Source organism: Gorilla gorilla, chromosome 1 (genome assembly GCF_029281585.2).
Source record: "Gorilla gorilla gorilla isolate KB3781 chromosome 1, NHGRI_mGorGor1-v2.1_pri, whole genome shotgun sequence".
NCBI classification, from domain to species: Eukaryota; Metazoa; Chordata; class Mammalia; order Primates; family Hominidae; genus Gorilla; species Gorilla gorilla.
In genome coordinates this window covers 136,351,440-136,372,228 of record NC_073224.2, presented here as the reverse complement: position 1 = coordinate 136,372,228, position 20,789 = coordinate 136,351,440, and the positions used below count along the sequence as shown (strand labels likewise).

The following is a 20,789-nucleotide window of genomic DNA, read 5'->3' as shown; positions in this document are numbered from 1 at the left end:
ACATAGCTTAGCTCTTCAGGCAATAGTGGGGTGTTCCTGTCTCACTAACATAATTTCAAAAAGCAAAATTTCTGACAGTTTGTAATTTTTACAGAACAAAGTTTTTCAATGCTGTCACTGGAGTTAATTGACAAAAGAAATCATTTTATACTTTTACACCACTATAGCTTTTAGTATATTTTATTAAAGTTTAATTTTAATACCTTGGTTTTGATATGAGTCAGGAGCATCCCTCTCTTGTGACTGAATAAGGGGGAGATCAGAGGTACTTAGAGAGTTAAGTGAGGGAGAAATTGTCATTTTGTTCAGGCCACTTGTAAGTTAGTCCTAAGAAGTTTGAGATTTCCTGGAAAATAATTGACATCTAGACCAGCAAATCACTGTAGGTGGTAGCTGGACTCTATGTGTATAGGGCCATACCCAAGAGGTTTATCTGTTGGGGTGAATGACTCAAAGGGGTTAGAGGCAGGAACTGAAGAAGAATCGTAAGAGGTCAACCAGCAAGTATATTACTGATATCATGAGACTACATGGCATAAATGCTGCAGGGCCCTCATAAGGACAACTAAGGTGACCCATATATTTGGTTGCCTGCCTTGATAGGACATCAACAGCAAAGAGAGAACTACTTTTCCCAGTGGATTCTAAAGCAGAAAGAAAAAGAGATGAAGAAAATGAAAGAAAAGACTACGTCACCTTCCCCACCATAGGTTCCCTGAGCTTAGAGAAGGGTGTATATTTAGAAGTGAGATTAGTATTAAAAACTGAACTGAAAGTGAATCTTAATTATAAATAATAGATTGTTTTTAAAATCAAAATAAATAGGAATGCTAAGGGTGACTGCAGAGAAGGGAGATCCAATAAAGCATGTTGAAATTGTAAAATAGTTTGTTTTCTGATTTTCTTTTGGTAGCCCCATTAGGTCCAGCTAATTCAACCTTTCAGCATCTGTATATAGATGCTTTTATTTCTATAACATAGATTTGAAAAGCAGAATTACTGGATCAAAAAGTATGGTAACATTTATCCAAATAAATATGAAGATTTACTTTTCTAAATGCCTGTGACAAACATTTGCCCTCATGCACACACCTACATTAAATTTTATAGCTATGTATAATGTTTTCCAGTTTGAGAACTGAGAATTGGTATATTCTTGTGGGGTCTAATTGGCATTCCCATTACCAATAGTAAGGTTAAACACCTTTCCACATGTTAATGGGCCATTCAGGTTTCCTTTTTGTAAAATCACCTGTTTATATTATTTAAACACATTTTTCTATTAATTTGTCTTTCTTTTTCCAATTTTTTGGTACCAGCTGTATTTTCTGACGTTTTTATGTAAGAGAAGATAATCTAGCATTGTCACATTACAGAAAAACAACTACTTATGACAGTACCATTTATCAGGTGAAACATTTTCTCTAGGCATCTTCTGAAATGTTTAGTACATTTTAATTTTTTGATTGACTAATGTATTAGTCTGTTTTCATGCTGCTGATAAAGACATACCTGATACTGGGAAGAAAAAGAGGTTTAATGGACTTACAGTTCCACATAGCTGGGGAGGCTCCACAATCATAGTGGAAAGCAAGGAGCAGATCACATCTTACATGAATGGCAGTAGCCAAAGCGAGAGTGCTAGTGCAGGGAAACTTTTTTTAAAACCATCAGATCTCATGAGACTTATTCACTATCACAAGAACAGCATGGGAAAGACTCGTCTCCATGATTCCTTTACCTCCCACCGGGTTCCTCTCACAAAATGTGGGAATTGTGGGAGTTACAATTCAAGATGAGATTTGGGTGAGGACACAGACAAACCATATCAACTAATAAATACTTAAATGTATAGGTTTATATTAAGAAAAATAGCCTTCCAGGTTGCATACATTAAAAAAAATGTGCCATCCAAATGGATTCCAAATTGTAAATGGAGTTAAGAAAGTATTTTAGAACAGGAATATTTTTCGGGTGCTATTTCCCTATCTTCTCTAGATTCCATCCCAGAACAGAAGACATAAGCAAGCTATACCCCATAAGAAAAGGCTAATTACCCCTGCAATAGCCAAAAGTTCACATAAATCCTGCCTCTGTTCATTTGTTATTTAAAGGCAGAGACTACGTCTACAAATAACTATGTGTGAGATCCACACATAATCTAATCTATCAATAAATAACAAAAATAATATTGACATTTTAACTTTCTGATCATTTTGCATAGAAATCTTTAGACAGGTTTCCTAAAGTCAACATGCAAACCACTGAATATGTAATCCCTGGTTGTCAGCAGTGTTTTTTATTTTCTTGATAATAACATTAATTTATTCATTGATAAATGTTTTAAAACATATGTCAAATATTCACTAATATATATTTTAACATTCAATGATCATTAATGTATTTGTAAGGTACTATGTTAATGCTTGGAAGATATACAGACGAATATAGAAATTCCTGTCTTCAAGGAGCTTATTAGTAATAATGAAATTATGTACACAATTATTTATAATAAAATATATTTATGATAACTTTTATAACAGAGGTGAAAAGTTCTACAGTAACAAATGGGATGAAGACATGAATTCTACCTTGGGAAAAAAGAAAAGACTTTGATGATGTTTGTTTTAAGTTACTAAGTAATTGGATGGCTTATTACACAGTAACAACCAAAACACTGAAAAATCTAGTGCTCAGGTTTTTTGTTGTTGTTGTTGTTATTGTTGTTTTTGTTTCTTTGCAGTATGGGAAGAGAATAGAGGAGGCAGAGATGGTGTTGACTGACAATGAAGAATTTAATGAGAAAGTCATATTTAAGCATCTGAAGAAAGTCAGGGAGCTAAGCATGCAGATATCTGTAGGAACAGCATCCCTGAAAGAGAGAATGGTAAAGGCAAAGGTCTTAGTTATGGGTCTGAAGTGTTCAAGCACAGCCAGAAGGTCAGTGTATTTATAGCAGAGGGAAAGAAGAGGGGAAGAATAGATGAAGTCATAAAAATAATATACTGGAGGAGTTAGATCATGTAAATTCTCACAGATCAAAATAACTTCAGCATTTACTCTAAGTGAGGGGGAAAGCTACTGCAGAGTTTTGAAGATTTAACAGAATCACTCTAGCTGCTGTGATAAAAATATATTGAAGAAGCAATATATTTTAATCATGTTAAAATGGACTTTGCATGGTAAAAACTAGTCCTAAGCTATCAATACCTTTAAGAGAAAAAAGTTATTTACTACTTATGCAAAGTTTGGTGGGAGTGAAGTTATTCTGTAGGGGAGCTGTCATTCATGTGGTGAGTTGGTACTCTAGGCTATGTTTAGCTTGAGGTTCTATCACCTCAATATGTGGCCTACATGATCACTGTTTTCATACCCAATCTTCCATGCAATACTCTGGAATTGACACATGTTGCTTTCATTAACACCCCATCTACCAAAATGAATCACATAGTCCCAACTAACAACAAGAGAGTTGGGAAATGTAAAGGAATATATGAAATAATTGTTGAGTCTTACTGTGTCGTCCAGACAGAAAGGGCAAAAGTAGGAGACTAGCCATGAGGCTATGACAATATTCCAGGTAGATCATGGCTGCTTGGACAAGGATGGTAGAAACAGTGGGAACAGTGAAAAATGGTCAAATTTTGAATATAATCTGAAGGTAAGATAAAGGGAATTTGCTGAATGTCAAGGCATGAGATATAAAAGATATAAAGGAGTCACAGGTAACTGAGATGGGAAAAACTGAAAGAAAAGTTTTGAATACTACCAAGAGCTCAGTTTTAGGCCTGTTAGTTTTGAGATGCTTATTACACAACATTGAGAAAATGTCAAGTAAGCAGTTCAATATATGGATTGAGAGTTTAGAGAAGAGGTTCAGGCTGAAGATATGATTTGGTAGTCATCAATGTGTGGTTCTTAAAGCCATAAAACTGAATGAGATGACTTGTCCAGTACAAGTAGGGCAAAATGAGAAAAGATTGAGCATGGGAAACTCCAGCCTTTGGAGGTCAAGGAGATGAAGAGCAATCAGCAAAAGAAACAAAGAGAGTGATCAGAATGATAGAAGAAAAACTTGGCAAGTTTGGTATTCAGCAAGCCAAATGAAGGGAGTTTGGTTTATTGGTTGTTCGTAGGGTGTTTTTTGTTTGACTGTTTTTAGAGCAGAGTAAACAACTGTGTTTGGTGAGCAATGCTTATAGATCAAGAAGGATAAGATCTAAGAAATTACCACTGGATTTAGCAATGTGTAGAGGTCACTGATGACCTCGAGAAGGGCAATTTCAGAAAAACAATTGGGATACAAATCTGATTGGAATATTCTAAACAGAATATGGGAGAAGAAAATTGGAGACAGCAAATATAAACCACCATTTCCAAGAGTTCTGCTATTAACAGAAAGAAATGGAATGGTAGCCAAAGAGGAAAGTGGAAAGAAGAGAGTTTTTAAAAATTATTTTATTTGCTTTTGGCTTTTTTAAACAAAAGGGTAAATAATTGCATTTGTATACACTGATGAGGAAGGCTCAGTAAAGTACATGAGAAGGCAGGAGATTTACTTCCCAAGAGAGAGGTTAGCTTAACCAAGACTCACAGATACAGTTAGGATTAATAGGTATGGGAATCCTCTATAACTTGGTTCACTTTTTTTCCCCGAATGAGATTAAGAAGCAAGGTCACCATCTAAGAATGAAAGTGGGAAGGATTCAAGGTGACAGGAAATAGGAGAAAGCACGGAGTCAAAGATTTACTAGAGTAAGACATGAGAGAAAGTGAGATCGAACAGTAGGAGAAGTGGTGTGTTTTGGAAACCAAGGGAAGATAGCGTCTCAACGAAGAAGTGGTCAAGTATGCCAAGCATTGCTGAGAAGCTAAAATGAGAACTGAAAAGGCCTATTAGATTTAGTAACTGGGAGGTAACTAGTGACCCTAAGAAGAACTACCTTGTGGACTGATGGGATCAGAAGTCAGGAGCACACTTTGGAGTGAATGGGAGATGAAGAAATAAGAATAATTATGTCTCTCTCTTTAGAAGCTTGGCTATGAAGGGTGAGGGGAATGCTTTTGGCTAGAAGCCAGGACAAATATTGGGATCAACCCTTCTCCCTATTGTAGTTCTCCAAAGCATGCCAGAGATAGGACCCAGCAGTTTTCCTGTCTTCATGCGGAAAAATGGGGAGTTTGGGGGTAAAAGGGAAGATGTAATAGGGAAGTACAAGTAGCCATGTGGTCAAGTGAGGAAAACTAGGGACATAAACCAAAGGAAGCAAAAAAGGTAATTTTGTCTGAGAAGGTACTCAGTAACATGGAGGAACTGATGAAGATGAAAATTAACCCAAGAAAACCACCACATTAGCGGGGACCTCCATCAACACACAAAACCCCTGAGAATAAGAATGAGATAAAGAACCAACAATTGCTCAGTGAAGTCAGACACTCCCAAGCTCCACTACTTTTCCCGCCTCCCATTCCCCAACATAGAAAATCAAGACTGAAAATGAGTTAAATTCACAGTTCTCAAACTGTGCTAAGGTGCCCCAGGTACCCTTGCCACCTTATAGAGGTACTATAGGATATTTTAAATATTTGAGGGAAACATAGCAATATTCACTGTTTACCAGACACTACCTGAACTACCAGCTTGAGATGTTTCTCAATTTGAACATTAGATACTGTTTAATTCCTTTTAAGAATGTCGTATCTTTGAAAAGCTGGGTTTTTGGCTGTTGCTCTCATATAAAACAAGTGCTTCTTGGAAAACCAGAGTGGAATAGGAAATAAGGTGGCATCAACGGGTGCTAGAAAAAACTGCTGGGACAATAAAGGTACCAATAACTGAAAAAGTTTGGGAACTTCTGGGCTAGACAAAGAGGAGGGAATGAGAAATGTACTTCTCAGATACGACCACACATACCTACACTCAGACACAGAAAAGATTAGAGTGTATTACATATTCCTGCAATCCTTTAGGTCAAGCCTGATATGAGAGGAGTGTAAGAAGAGACACCTTAATGGAGTTTGAACTTGACATCTCAAACCAACTGTACTGATAGCAACTGAAAGTGACTAGAAAATTATGACCTCTACCTGAGATATTGTCAAGGAAAGGATAAGGTAGATTTCATTAAGTACAACTAAAAGCAATTAAGTGGAGAGAAAACAAAATTCTGTCATGTAACTATTCCACTCAGTCATGATACCTGAATTACAGTAGATAATGACCATTAAACTCTGCCTGATAGCCCCTGTAGTAATTCCTAACCGTAGGAGGCAGTGGTAAATATAAAAGTGAATTCCTTCATGCATTCATTCATTGAATAGATATTTACAGAATGTGCAATGTGCACTATGTCTGGAACATTTTACTAAACATAAGAGTCACAGGGAGGATGTGACGGTCATTTTGCATGACACCTGTCACCAACTGATCCCAACAGTTGATTTGGCTGATCTGGCTAACTAGCTGGGTTCCCCTTCCTTCCTAACTGCCCCATATATGTCTCTTCCAAAGCTGCCTACTCGGCTGAGGAGGATGACTTACCCCCATAGAGGAGGATGATTTTTCTGTAAGGGCATACGTGTAGCAGTGCTCCCTTGCTAGAAGCTCCAAACAAGTCTTCAAAGAACACACACAAAAAAGCCGCTGAAGGATAGTGTTTAAAATAGCATGACCACTCCAACCGGTTTATAACACTACCCTATTTTGTCCAAAGCACTTATTATTCTCTGAAAAGAACTTTATTTACATATTTATTCTGTCTTGATTTTAGAAAGTAAGCATTGAGAGGGCAGGAATTGATTGTCTTCTTCTTCTTCCTTGCCTCAACTTCTCAACATCTGCATGTCCCATGACTCCATTCTGGGCACAATTCTATCTATACCCTTTGTCATTCTTCAGATATAAATACCATATAGGTTGATGCCATACCTAGTGGTGACCTTTCCCAAGAATGCCAAACACACACATTCAACTTCCTACTTGAAACAGGGATACTGAATAGATACCTTAAACTTAATATATGTTCCTCTATTCCCAATGTCCCACTACAGTTTCTAACCTAGCTATACTTGGTCAATCTTCCCACATTCAGTAAATGGCATCATCATCTACAGATGGATAATATCTAGCTTAAGCCAAAAATCCAGAATTTATCCTTGCTTACTATTCTTCATCTGCAAGTTCCTATCAACTACTTCTAAAACATATCTCAATTCCAGTTCCTTCTCTACATGTCCACTTTCACCAAACTATTATGGTAGTGTTTTTCTCCAGACTTCTACAGTAGTCCAACTGGTCTTTCTGCTTCTGTTTTTTGCGTTGCAACCGGAGAAATTTTCATACCTAAACTTTGATTCTCTCCCCTCAACACACACCTACTTAAAGAATTTGTCAGTTTCTAAATGTTCTTCAAATAAAAAGGGCTCCTAACAAATCTACAGCGTCTACGTGGTCTGGCTCTACCTATCTGACATTTTGGTGGGTGTGTGGGGAAGGTTCTTCTCATGTTTGTCTTCTAGTTTTCATTAATATCTGTCTCTCTCCTTTTCCCCAACCAATGCGGGATGACAGCAGATTGCTGGTATACTGCTTACTGCTGTATCTCTAACATTTATTTAAGTGGCAAAAAGAACTGTAAGAGGAACTCTGGTTCTCCAGACTGCAGCAGCTACATCTAGCATAAAACCTCTCTTTAGAATCCTCAAGGCCCTCTCTGTATGGGGTGAGGGGTACATTCCTGACCCTCCGGGGATGATCCCTGCCTCACTCCATTCAGAATCTAGGCAGAACAGTGGATTAGAATGTAGACCCCAAGTCAGAACACCAAGTGTCAAAACATAGTTCTTCTACTTTCTAGCTGTGTGATTTAACCTCTTTGTACATCAGTGTCCTCAGCTGTAAAATAGGGAGAAAAGTACCTACACCTACACACACACACACATACACACACACATACACACACACGCAATAATTTATTTATTAGGTTACCTCTCCCTAGAGGCTGCCATTTCTGCGAAATGAACCCTGGCAGGGGCCTATCCGTCTGCTAAATGCCTACTGATTCAAGAAAAAAGTCTGAACTCTCAACGTTTTGCCCCTTAAACTGAGTTCTCCTCCCTACAATGGTGTCTAATGAGTTGACAGAATAACTGGCTAGCTTTATATTTTACCATCTAAATACTGTAAGAACATACCCGGTATTTCCACACCCAAGTTCTCCTCCTTGCTATTCAGGCCAATTCACTTTCCCAAGGCCAGGGATTAAGAGCCGCGCGGTCAGCTCCAGATAACGCTCGCCGCCGTGCGCCCCGCCCCGCCGTGCGCCCCGCCCCGCCGTGCGCCCCGCCCCGCCGTGCGCCCCGCCCCGCCGTGCGCCCCGCCCCGCCGTGCGCCCCGCCCCGCCGTGCGCCCCGCCCCGCCGTGCGCCCCGCCCCGCCGTGCGCCCCGCCCCGCCGTGCGCCCCGCCCCGCCGTGCGCCCCGCCCCGCCGTGCGCCCCGCCCCGCCGTGCGCCCCGCCCCGCCGTGCGCCCCGCCCCGCCGTGCGCCCCGCCCCGCGCCCCGCCCCGCCCCGCGCCCCGCCCCGCCCCGCGCCCCGCCCCGCCCCGCGCCCCGCCCCGCCGTGCGCCCCGCCCCGCCGTGCGCCCCGCCCCGCCGTGCGCCCCGCCCCGCCGTGCGCCCCGCCCCGCCGTGCGCCCCGCCCCGCCGTGCGCCCCGCCCCGCCGTGCGCCCCGCCCCGCCGTGCGCCCCGCCCCGCCGTGCGCCCCGCCCTGTGACGGTCCCAGCCGGCACATGCGCAGTCGTGAGTCCTCTTGTCCTTGAGCGTCAACCTTCTTTCCCTGAAGTGGCTGGGGTTTCTGTTTCCTTCTTTGATTGACAACTTGTGTTAACCCTCGCACATCTCTGGGCCAATTTTTGCTTGTAAGTCTTTCCGGAGACCCCTGGAATTTAAATCATTAGCACCGCGCCCTTCCCCGAAGAAAGAGTCTTCGAAGGGTTACCGCTTCTCGGTGGCGCAGTTCTCGCGAGAAGGTGACTTTCTCGGTATTTCCTGGTTTCCAGAATCCTTAGCGCGAGGCGGAAAAAATATTTCTCCCAGCTTGTGTTGATGCCGCGATTTTGACTGAGACTTCTTCCCACGATTTCTGTTTTTGCTTCTCCAAGGAAAATGGCAGCTCCCGAGCAGCCGCTTGCGATATCAAGGGGATGCACGAGCTCCTCCTCGCTTTCCCCGCCTCGGGGCGACCGAACCCTTCTGGTCAGGCACCTGCCGGCTGAGCTTACTGCTGAGGAGAAAGAGGACTTGCTGAAGTACTTCGGGGCTCAGTCTGTGCGGGTCCTGTCAGATAAGGGGCGACTGGTAAGGGCGCGCCCCTCCGGAGTCTCCCGGGAAGGCATTTGGGAAGTGACCGGGGAGGGGGAGCGCTGACAAGAGTAAAATGGACACGAGTGGGGAAGATGGACTTGTGTGATGAGAGCTCCCCCATCCTACCTCTTTTTTATCAAAATATCTGCTCTGCGAAGTGGAGTTTTAATCGGCTCGAGTCTGGATTAGTCATAGCACTGCAGAAAAGGGCAAGTGAGAACGAGAAAGCAGAAGAATGGAAATTAGCTTAGTTATATTGAGTTTTCGGATCCATCCTGCGAGCCTCACAACTTTTTTGAATTTGGGGTTATTTCTCCTGGACTCAAGAGTATTCTTACAAATGTGCATCAAGGGATTTTTTAAAGTCCTACTTCATTTATAAGCCAATGTTAAATCGTTCATTAAAATAGAGGAGAAGCCAAATTGGTGACTTGCGTAAATTAAATGCAGAATTTCAACTAGAAAAGGAGGCTTTTCATAAAAATTTCCCGATGGCATCTTTTAGGGAACAATTTTTTAGGGCTGTTAAGAGTACCTGTGTAGGAATTTACACAATTACTTTGTTTTGCTTTATATCCAAAGATGTTTTAGATTTCTCTTCATTAAAATAGGAATAGCGATGGTGCAAGACTCAGTGGTTTTAAAGTTTCCCTAGGTGATTTTAATGTTAATGTGCAGCCCAAGTTGAGAGTTACTGAATTAGAAGAAAGACCAATTTTGATCAGTTTAAATGTCACTTACGCCCGCAAATTAAAAAAAAAAAATTATATATGGCTCAATTTAAGTACATCAGGTCATCGTGTATCAGATTAGACAAAATTAGAATGTGCGATATAATTATTAAAGTAACTTTTAATAAGCATTGACCAGAGCTCTTCCTTAGCATAGTGATTCTTTTACTGTTGATTTGTGTTTCTTTTCTGATGGTTTTTAAAATCCATATAATTTATGTTTAAAAATAGACTTCTCCCATTGAACATTATTACAAAGATAAAGCACAAAGGAAATATGCACCTTGAAGAACGATTTCTCTGTTGGTGAATGTTTTTAAACTACGCATTGTTATGTATAGAGGAAAGTTTAAAATCTTTAGATCTGTCATAAATGAAGGAAATAAATTTTTAGTTGGTTAAAAGTGACCCTCTGTGTAGAACAGGTCTTTAAACTTTTGGTCTTTTGAACTATTTGCATGTGTAAAACGTGTGTCTTTATATGATAGAGGTTGCATAGCTTTCATCTCAAGTCTGACTCAAAAAGTATTGAAAACCACTGGACTGAAATTAGTAATCGGTTAAATGGTCTTGAGTTTTCATCCTTTCCCGTGATTTTATTAACATGTCACATTACTCCACTGGTAAAATGTCAGATTTCTTTGTGAGAAACTGAAATTATATTGCAAGTAATTTGTACCTTAACTCTGTTTCAGAAACATACAGCTTTTGCCACATTCCCTAATGAAAAAGCAGCTATAAAGGTATGACTTTTTCTTGACGATTAAAGTTGTCAACAGGATCCTCTTATACAATCTTGGTTCAGATAATGTTTAGCTGTGGTTTTTAAGAAGCAAAAGCGTTTGTATTCCAACAGTTTCCCCAACAGACTACATTTGATTTGTCAGTTGGCAGATCTTGCCCAGTCCTTTAGTAGATTATCTATAAAGCAAAACTAACTGCATATGTAATTAAAATAACAATTTCTAAATGATTTAGATTGATAAATATCTCTGTGACTGTTACAAGGTAAGATGTTTCAAGTGTTAAAAGGAGAATATACATTTCTTTTTAATGCCAGGGAATCATTCACAGGAGGTGATGTTTTAGCTAGAAGTCTAATGATTAAGTGGATTTTTTCAGAAGGAAACAAGTGGAGATGGGCCTTCTGGGCTTGCAGAACACCAAATAAAGCTGTGAGACATTGGAAGTTATAAGTGGAGCAGGAGCTAAGGGTTGAGATGGAAATGGAACTTGAAAAATAGATTTGAGTCTGGGAGAGAGGTATTGAGTTTGGTTTAGTAGGTGGACACTTGATACTTTTGAGCTGGCTCATAATATGATCAGGCCTGTTAAAGATATCTGGTATAGTTCATATCATGGATTGGATGTGCAGAATTATTAGAGGTAGGAGACCAAATGGAAGGCTGTTATAATGGCCAAGGCAAGAATAACTATCTGAAGAAGACAGTAAGAAGACAAAGGGGGAAGTAAATATATATTCAATACAGATTGAGTTTGTAGGTTTTATAATATAGGGGTTGAGAGAGAGAATAGTTCATGATATTTAGATTGAGGATTGAGTTATTTGGGTTGTTATATTAGCTGACATGAGGATCCAGAGGATATTTGCAAAGGCATATGATGAGTTCACTTGTCATCTGTTAACTTGGAGGCGTCATTGGGCTACTTTTATGGAAATATTTAAAAATATTAGTGAGAGCTGAGGCAAGGTGAAGAATGGAAAGATTCTTCAACCGTGTGAATAGATATGATTGCCCAAAGGATAATAAGCTAGGAGAGAAGAATGGGAAGGAGCAGTTAAAGTAGGAGAACTAGAAAGGAAATTATCACTGATGCAAAGAGAAGTGTGTTTTAAGAAAATGAAATCCTGTGATGATGCAAAATGAGGAATGAACACATCTATTAAAGTCTTTTTGCCATGAAACAATAGAAATGACCCAAATTCTCATCGGTAAAAGGAGGGGAAGCCTTAAATCACATTATATCCATATACTGGACTGCAACTGTCTGAGAATGATGTCAAATGGTATGTGTTAATATGGAATGATAGCCCAGATAGAGTACATGAATAAAGTTGCGAAACATTGTGTATGATGTAACCTCAGATTTTTTGAAACTAATAGTATACATGTTAGCATATACACAGAAAAAATATGGCAGAACTATACACCAAAATGTTAAAAGCATCTTTCTCTGAGAGTAGGATTACAGAGGGCTTTCATATTATATTAATATGTACTTTTATAATGATAGGTAATTTTTTTTCAGAAAACAAGTATTTTTAAAAATATATCATAATACATTATAAATAAAGTATGGTAATGAAAAATGCATTGTTTTAGGGTCAAGAATAACTTGGAGGAGAGGACATGGAGCCAGTCATTGTCTTTGGAAATGTTTGTAGTGAAAGGAAGCAGTAAGAGGTTAATGGCAATGTTGATAGGGCTTTTAGGCTAGAGAGCATTTGGCCTTATTGGAAAGTGATAGATTAAGAAAACAAAGGGAGAAATGTTCAAGAATAGAGTAAGTAGCCGAGTCAGGTAGGAGGAGTTAACATTAAAAATGAAAAACCATAAATCTTTGAAAATAAGAACATATGTGATACCCATTTTGAGAAGAAGAAAGTTGGAGTAAGTCAGGTTAGATGACCTTCATTTCAGATAATCAAGGCTTCACTGATAATAAAGAGGTCTAAAGTTCATTTAGGGTCTTGAAAATTATTGAAACATTTTAAAATTAACTTTGTATGATGATGTAAGGCAGGGATCCTCAAACCCTGGGACACGGACTGGTACCCAGCCACGGCCTGGTACCTAACCACCGCCTGTTAGAACCTGGGCCGCACAGCAGGAGGTGACTGGCAGGCTGAGGAAGCTTTATCTCTATTCAGGGCGACTCCGCCTGGCTGCCTGAGCTCCACCTCCAGTCAGATCAGCAGTGCCTTGGCCCCTGTTGTGAACTGCACATGCCAGGGATCTAGGTTGCACTCTGAATGAGAATCTGACTAATGACTTATGATCTGAGATGAATCAGTTTCATCTCGAAACCATCTTCTCCCCACCCCCGACCCCGGCCTGTGGAAAAATTGTCTTGCACAAAACCGGTCTCTGGTTAAGGCTTGTACTTTCATGTGTTCAAAAATATTAAGTACCTACTATGTGCTAGATGCTGTTTTAGGTTTTGGGATTATATGTGAAGACAAAGATGATTATAGTTCATATTCTCAAAAGGGGAGACAGACAACAAATAATAAACTTTAATATTTTAGAAGATGATAAATGCTATGGAAGAAGGACAAGTAGAGCAATAAGATCAGGAGTGCTAAGTGGGGAGAGGTCAGGCTGTATAGTTAGGGTTATATTTGAACAACAATTTGAAGGATGCGAAGGGAGTTAGCTAATGAAATTTCTGGGAGAAGTACCTTTGAATTAGAGGAACAGCTGGAACAGGGGCTCTAGGATGTGACCATGCCTGTCACGTTGTTCAAGGAAGCCACTGTGACTGGAGCAGACATAGTGGGAGTGATCATTGGATTTGAAGTCAGAGAAGTCATAGAATCTATATTATGTAGATTATAGTAAGGAACTTAGATTGCTGTCAGTAAAATAGGAAGCCATTGGAGCAAGGGGGTGACCTTGATATTTCAAAGAATTGCTTTTGCTGTTGTGACTAGACTGAAGGGAGGGAAAGGTAGAAACAGGGAAATCCGTTAAAATATTGTGGTAATTCAGTCCAGAATTGATGGTTGCCTTGACCACAATGGTAGTGGTTAGCGGTGATTAGATTCTTTATATATTTTGAAGGTAGAAGCAAGGATTTCTTACTGTATTTATTCCAGTAGGTTTTGGGGGAACAGGTGGTGTTTAGTTACATGAATAAGTTCTTTAGCCATGATTTCTGAGATTTTGATGTACCTGTCACCCAAGCAATATACACTGTGCCCATTGTGAAGTCTTTTATCCCTCACCCCCACTCCCAACACTTTCTCCTGAGTCCTCAAAGTCCATTGTATCATTCTTATGCCTTTGGGTCCTCATAGCTTAGCTCCTACTTAGGAGTGAGAACATACGATGTTTGGTTTTCCATTCCTGAGTTACTTCACTTAGAATAATGGTCTCCCATTCCATCTAGGTTGCTGCAAATGCCATTATTTTGTTCCTTTTTATGGCTGAGTAGTATTCCATGTTATATATTTATATATACCGTAATTTCTTTATCCACTCATTGATTGATGGGCATTTGGGCTGGTTCTGTATTTTTGCAGTTGCAAATTGTGCTGCTATAAACATGCATGTGCAACTGTCTTTTTTGTATAATGACTTATTGTCTTCTGGGTAGATACTCAGTAGTGGGATTGCTGGATGAAATGGTAGGTCTACTTTTAATTCTTTAAGGAATCTCCACACTATTTTTCATACTTACTGTACTAGTTTACATTCCCACCAGCAGTGTGAAAGTCACTTTCACCACATATTCTGCCAACATCTATTATGTTTTGATTTTTTCATTATGACCATTATTGCAGGAGTAAGGAGGTATTGCCTCATGATTTTGGTTTGCATTTCCATGATCATTAGTGATGTTGAGCAGTTTTTCATGTTTGTTGGCCATTTGTGTATCTTATTTTGAGAATTGTCTATTCATGTCCTTAGCCCATGGGATTTTTTTTTTCTTGCTGATTTGTTTGGATTCCTCGTAGATTGTGGACATTAGTGTTTTTTTTGGATGTATAGATTGCAAATATTTTCTCCCGCTATGGGTTGTCTGTTTGTTGATTGTTTCTTTTGCTGTGCAGAAGCTTTTTAATTTAATTAAGTCCCATCTATTTATCTTTGTTTTTGTTGCATTTGCTTTTGGGTTCTTGGTCATGACGTCTTTGCCTAAGCCAGTGTCTAGAAGGGTTTTTCTGATGTTATCTTCTAGAATTTTTATGGTTTCAGGTCTTAGATTTAAGTCCTTGATCCATGTTGAGTTGATTTTTGTATAAGGTGAGAGATGAGGATCCAGTTTCATTCTTCTACATGCGACTTGCCAATTATCCCAGCACCATTTGTTGAATAAGGTGTCTTTTCCCTACTTTATGTTTTTGTTTGCTTTCTGGAAGATCAGTTTCCTGTAAGTATTTGGGTTTATTTCTGTGTTCTCTATTCTGTTCCATTGGTCTATGTGCCTATTTTTATACCAGTACCATGCTGTTTTGATGACTATGGCCTTATGGTATAGGCAAACAGGATTTCTTAATGACTTGGATATGGAATGTGGGAAAGAAGCATTAAGGATGATTACAAGATTTTTGACCTGAATAATTGGAAGAATGGAGTTGCTATCAACTGAAATACAGATGGCTCCGGGTGGAGCACATTTGGGGCTGGGGGAAAGATTAAGTGGTTTAGCTTCTGAAATGTTGAATTTGAAATGTTTGTTAGATATCTATGGGGCGCTATCCATTATTTGAATATGTGTTCCTTGACTTCAGGACAGAAGTCTGTGCTGAAATTATAAATTAGTGAATCATTAGCATACAGATTTAAAGTTCAGATGCTGGATTAAATCACCAAGATAATATGTTGAGAGAGAGAGGAAGACCAGGGCAAGAGCTCTGGAGCATTATAACATTAAGAACGTGAGAGAAGGCACAAGTCAAAGAGATGGAGGAGTACAAACCAGCGAGCTAGGAAGAAAACTAAGAATGTATGAAGTCTTGAAGCCAAGTGAATGACATGTATCAAGGAAGGAGTGATTAACTATGTTAAATGCAACCAAGTGAAGACTAGGAGTTGATCATTAGCCCAACAATGCAAAATTTGTTGTCTATGATAAGCAGTCTCAGTAAACTTATTAAAGCATTAACCTGATTGAAATAGGTTTGAAACTGAATAGGCAGAGAGGAGTTGTAGATAGAGGGTTTAGATAGCTTGTACAGAGTTTTACTGCAAAACTAATAATACAAATTTAGGATGGGAGAAATAGGAGCATGTTTTCATACTGATACGGATAATCCAATAGAGGACAGTAAATTAACAGTATAAATAAGATCACCCTCCACACCCCTCACCACACACAATTCCAGAGCATAGCTAAGTAAAGACCCTTGAGGAGATGAGAGGATGGAATTTAGTATATAAGTTAAGCAGCTGGATTTAGATAGGCATGTGGATAGTTAATAGATGATAACAGACAGCATGCATATGCTGGTTGATGGGGAGTTATAGTGGGAGTCTGATATTCTCATGTCATCACTTCTGTTGTCTCAAAGTAGAAAACAAGGTGCTAAGCTAACGGAATACAAGAAAAATATTGTGAGGTTAAGGAACGAGGAGAAAGTACAAAATACTCTCTTAGATATAGGTGGAAAAAATAGACTAAGATTGTAATAAGTAATTTTGTGGCATAATTAAAAATCACCCTGAGATTTGTGGTAGTTTTTATAAATTGAAAGTGAGGCCAGGGAAATTTGTTAGTTTGTTTTCTAGCCATTTTCAGCTGCCTGGGTATAAGCAGAGCTGGCATAAAGTGGGATTTAGCTAGATTTTTATTTTCCTAAGTTATAGGAAGTAGTCCTTTAATAAGTAATACAGGCTTGATAGCCTGAGATTAAAAATAAATTAGGAAATAGTCAAGGAACTGTTTACAGCATTAGCAAAAAAAAAAAAAAAGTATAAAAATTGGTCTCTAACAAATCATTTTTGGTACAATTGTGAAATGTTTACTCTTGTTCTTTTAACTGAAGGCATTGACAAGACTCCATCAACTGAAACTTTTAGGTCATACTTTAGTCGTTGAATTTGCAAAAGAGCAAGATCGAGTTCACTCCCCATGTCCCACTTCAGGCTCTGAAAAAAAAAAAAGGTATGTAGATCATACATTTTTGTTACATTTTTAAAGTGTGTGTGTTTTTTTAAGCAGTTATACAGTTATTGTATTGTTTTCAGACTAGCAAGTAATTGGAAGAGTAATGACAGATTTTTCCATTAAACCTAGTACAGTAAAACAGTATGTTTATTTTTGCTGCTAATTGTGCATTAGGAACCAGATTTAATATTACGGGTTAATCATTGTGAAGTGGGAAGGGAGTGGGCTGAAATGAATTCATCTTCAACTTTCAATGGAGGGAAAATAACTAGTATGAAGTCTTTGTATCAGAGATATCACAGTGTCATGAAATCAAGACTGGCATTTTGTTTCCGGCTGTGACTCTTCGTAGTACAGCTTCACAAATTTGCTTTACACTAGTGGTTCTCAAAGTGTGGTCCCTAGATCAGCTGTATCATCTGTAAACTTGATCAAAATACAGAACCTTGAGCTTTAACCCAGTCTTACTGAATCAGAAACTTAACTGAGGGATGGAAGGGATGGGAAAATGTTGCAGAAGTCTATGAGTTTTAATAAACTCTCCAAGTGATTATGACACACATTAAAGACATTTGATTACCACTGTTTTATACCATGTAAACTTTAGTTTTATTTTTGTTCAGTGACAATTATGCCATCTTCATAGTCTTGCTGTGAAGAGTATATGAAAATGTGTAGTGCTCAATGTAATAATAATACAGAAAGGATTCAGTGAAGGTTACTTTTAGTTAATTTTAGTTCCCTTCCCATTTATTGGTGTTTGCTTGAGAAATACTTGAAAGTTTTTTTTTTTTTTAATGAAGCTGTTTTTATAATGACATGTTTGAAAAGGTAATTTATCTTTTCTGTGTGCAGTTTTTCACCCTTTGGAAAGATAAGATTAACTTTGATTCTGTATGTCCTAGGTCTGATGACCCTGTCGAAGATGATAAAGAAAAGAAAGAACTTGGTTATTTAACAGTAGAAAATGGAATTGCACCAAACCATGGGTTAGCATTTTTGTTTGCTTTTCTTTTGCTTTTGTTCTGTGTTATATACAGATATACAGATATCTTACTGCTTTTTGCTTACTATATATTGTAATATACAGATATCTTATTGCTTATTGTATATTGTGTTATATACAGATATCTTATTGCAAATAAGATAATTTTAAAAACAGATATTTAATGTCATGCATATTTTTAATATGTTGAATAAACATTTTGAGTTATGAGTTTGTCACTGAATTCAGTGCAGAGAAAGCATCTATTAAGATGTTCAGAGCTACAAGATAAACCTCTGCCAAGAAATGCAGTAGCTTATTTTTCTTTTTAAATGTACTTTGGATCTTTTAGGAATAAGGTAAATCTAATAGTACTGTATCATTTCAGCAGTGTGTTTGTTATCAGGTTACCTAAAATGAGTTACTGATATGAAATTATGAAAACATAAGCATCTTAAATGTTTTTTGTTTTATAGGCTGACTTTTCCTTTAAATTCATGCCTCAAGTATATGTACCCACCACCTTCCAGCACAATCCTAGCAAACATTGTAAATGCCTTGGCAAGCGTGCCTAAGTTCTATGTACAGGTAAGTAGAATAAAACTTTTCCTAAAAGGACTTGTTGTATAGCTTGATACTTTATTTTTCATGCTGATTCTCATAAAAGTAATCAGACTAATTCTAGACAGCCAGTGATACAGTATTTTAAATGTAATTAAATATTTTCTACTTTCAAGTAGAGACTTTTATAAGGTATCGTATAAGTGGATACTAATAAACAGAAGCTAGTTTGGGAAATGTAATTTGTGATAATTCTCTATTACTTTAGAATACATCATTATCATAGAGATTCTTAAAAGAAAAGTTATAGTAGACCCCTGAGCAAATGCTCAAAAATATTGGCAGTAATAACATATTTTTTTGAAGTACAAAGTATAGATGATGTTTATTTTTTAATGTATTTCTCTGTTTTATAATTTTACAATAATTGGGTTAAAGATATAAAATCATTTCAGTAGTTTTTATATTGCAAGAACGTTACATTCTTAGCGATGGGACTAATTGAACATGTAGAATTGACATTTTAGGAAGGTTAATCTGAGATATACTAATGCCTTGTTTTACCTTATGCAGAGATTATAAAGGTAAGAGATGGGCAGGTCTTTCTTTACACTCAATTAATAAATAGTGTTATAGCAAAGTTTCTTAGTACATAAAATACAAGATGTGAGTTGAATCATTTTATATGTGAATTTAAATGTCTTACCACTTTAAGGTCCTTCATCTTATGAATAAAATGAATTTGCCCACACCTTTTGGACCAATTACTGCGCGACCTCCCATGGTAAGAAAGCTCTTAGAATTTTCAAGTCAAAATTTCTCTTCCTGAATGGGATTATTGAGGCTGAATTATACAGGTGTTGTAGCAACCTCTGATGTACATTGAAAATAAGGAACGGGTATAAAGTAATATGATGATAATAGTAGAACTGAGAACTGTTAAGTGAGGAAAAGCCAGAATATGAAAGAAATGCCTTTGTCAATAAAGGCTATCATTTCATCCAGTGTTGTTAAGTTTTTTGAGCCAAAACATTGCACCATCCTATAAGGTAGTTACATTTAACTAAATTACCTAAAGATTTCATAGTTCTGGTTTTGTCACAAATAGAGCTTTTTTTGCAAAAGACGAAAAAGGGGGCTGATATTTTTATTAGACTTGACTATGCAAATCTGTCAATAATTTAGAAGTAGGCTATACCTGCTCTTGAATAATTTTAGTTATTATTTTGTTGACATATGTACTCCTAGTATATGAATAATAGCAATGCAAAATTATTAATACTTTGAGTGTTCATATATGAATAGAAGAGAATGTGGTTTGGGATTTGTTGCTTTTCTAATGTATGTACTATTAACTTTAGGATTTGTTTTTTTTTTCTTTTTGTAACCCCAACACCTACTCAATGCTTGATATATTACTGGAGAATTAGTTAAGGTTCTACTAGCTGCTGTTAACAAATAAATTATTAGTCATTTAATACAATAAAAGTTATTTTTGGTTATGTCAGATCCTTTCCAAAAGTAGAGCAGAGGGATATTTTGTTCTACTGAGCCACGAAAAACACCTGAATTGTTTCGACCATGTGCCTTCCCAGGTTGATGAAGACATTGCTACACAGTCTGCAGATCAGGAAGGAAGAATTGTATGTGGGAGTTTTTAATGGTCTCATTTCATTGGCTATAACTCAGTTACAAGGGGAAATATAACTGCAGAGGAGCTTTGAAAATTTAGTTCAGCTGAGGGTAAAGGAAGAAGAGAGAAATTTTGTCATCAGCTAGTGATCTGCCATACAAGGTGTTCCCTTAATATGTGTAGAATGTGTTAAAAAAAAAAAAAGACCATGTGATAGAAATGAGAATGAAGTATTCAGATGGAGTTTGTTCTATAAATATTTTGGACTGCCATAGTATTTTTGTTTTATTCTTTTAATTAGTATGAAGACTATATGCCATTGCATGCACCTCTTCCACCCACATCTCCTCAGCCACCTGAGGAACCTCCTTTGCCAGACGAGGATGAGGAATTATCTAGTGAAGAATCAGAATATGAAAGCACTGATGATGAGGACCGACAGAGGTTTGTAACATGAAAAATTTGTTTAGTTTCCAAGAAACATAGAATGTAAGAAAGAGACTCTTGCTCTCCCTAGATTTTGTGTGTATAATACTTAATAATTTGGGGTGATTAGAATTTGCCCTCAGCCCCCCAACACCTCAGGCATATATAGCAGCTATAAATTAAGACCTGAGAATAGATAACAAGACCTAAGTGAAAATTTTTGGATTATGCATAAT

At 37.9% G+C, this 20,789-nt stretch overlaps 1 protein-coding gene and 1 non-coding gene across 6 annotated transcripts in view; one reads left to right on the top strand and one right to left on the bottom strand.

Annotated features, from left to right (window-relative positions):
• Positions 1–8,336, bottom strand: part of RNPC3-DT (RNPC3 divergent transcript) — a 114,705-nt gene extending 106,369 nt beyond the window's left edge. The window contains exon 1 of one of the 2 annotated variants that reach the window (XR_008675290.2): positions 8,194–8,336. This is a non-coding gene — a transcript (RNPC3 divergent transcript). The remainder of the gene's footprint in view (positions 1–8,193) is intronic. The other variant, XR_008675268.2, reaches the window with a different exon arrangement.
• A 422-nt stretch (positions 8,337–8,758) lies between these two features.
• Positions 8,759–20,789, top strand: part of RNPC3 (RNA binding region (RNP1, RRM) containing 3) — a 29,599-nt gene continuing 17,568 nt past the window's right edge. The window contains exons 1-8 of one of the 4 annotated variants that reach the window (XM_055375347.2): positions 8,759–8,917; positions 9,161–9,356; positions 10,789–10,836; positions 16,827–16,945; positions 17,854–17,937; positions 18,410–18,521; positions 19,210–19,278; positions 20,429–20,571. In XM_055375347.2, the coding sequence (XP_055231322.1) occupies positions 9,165–9,356; positions 10,789–10,836; positions 16,827–16,945; positions 17,854–17,937; positions 18,410–18,521; positions 19,210–19,278; positions 20,429–20,571 (767 nt within the window). In that variant the 5' untranslated portion in view covers positions 8,759–8,917; positions 9,161–9,164. Of the gene's footprint in view, positions 9,029–9,160; positions 9,357–10,788; positions 10,837–16,826; positions 16,946–17,853; positions 17,938–18,409; positions 18,522–19,209; positions 19,279–20,428; positions 20,572–20,789 lie in introns of all 4 variants that reach the window. The other 3 variants (XM_031007349.3, XM_055375144.2, XM_031007396.3) reach the window with 3 other exon arrangements.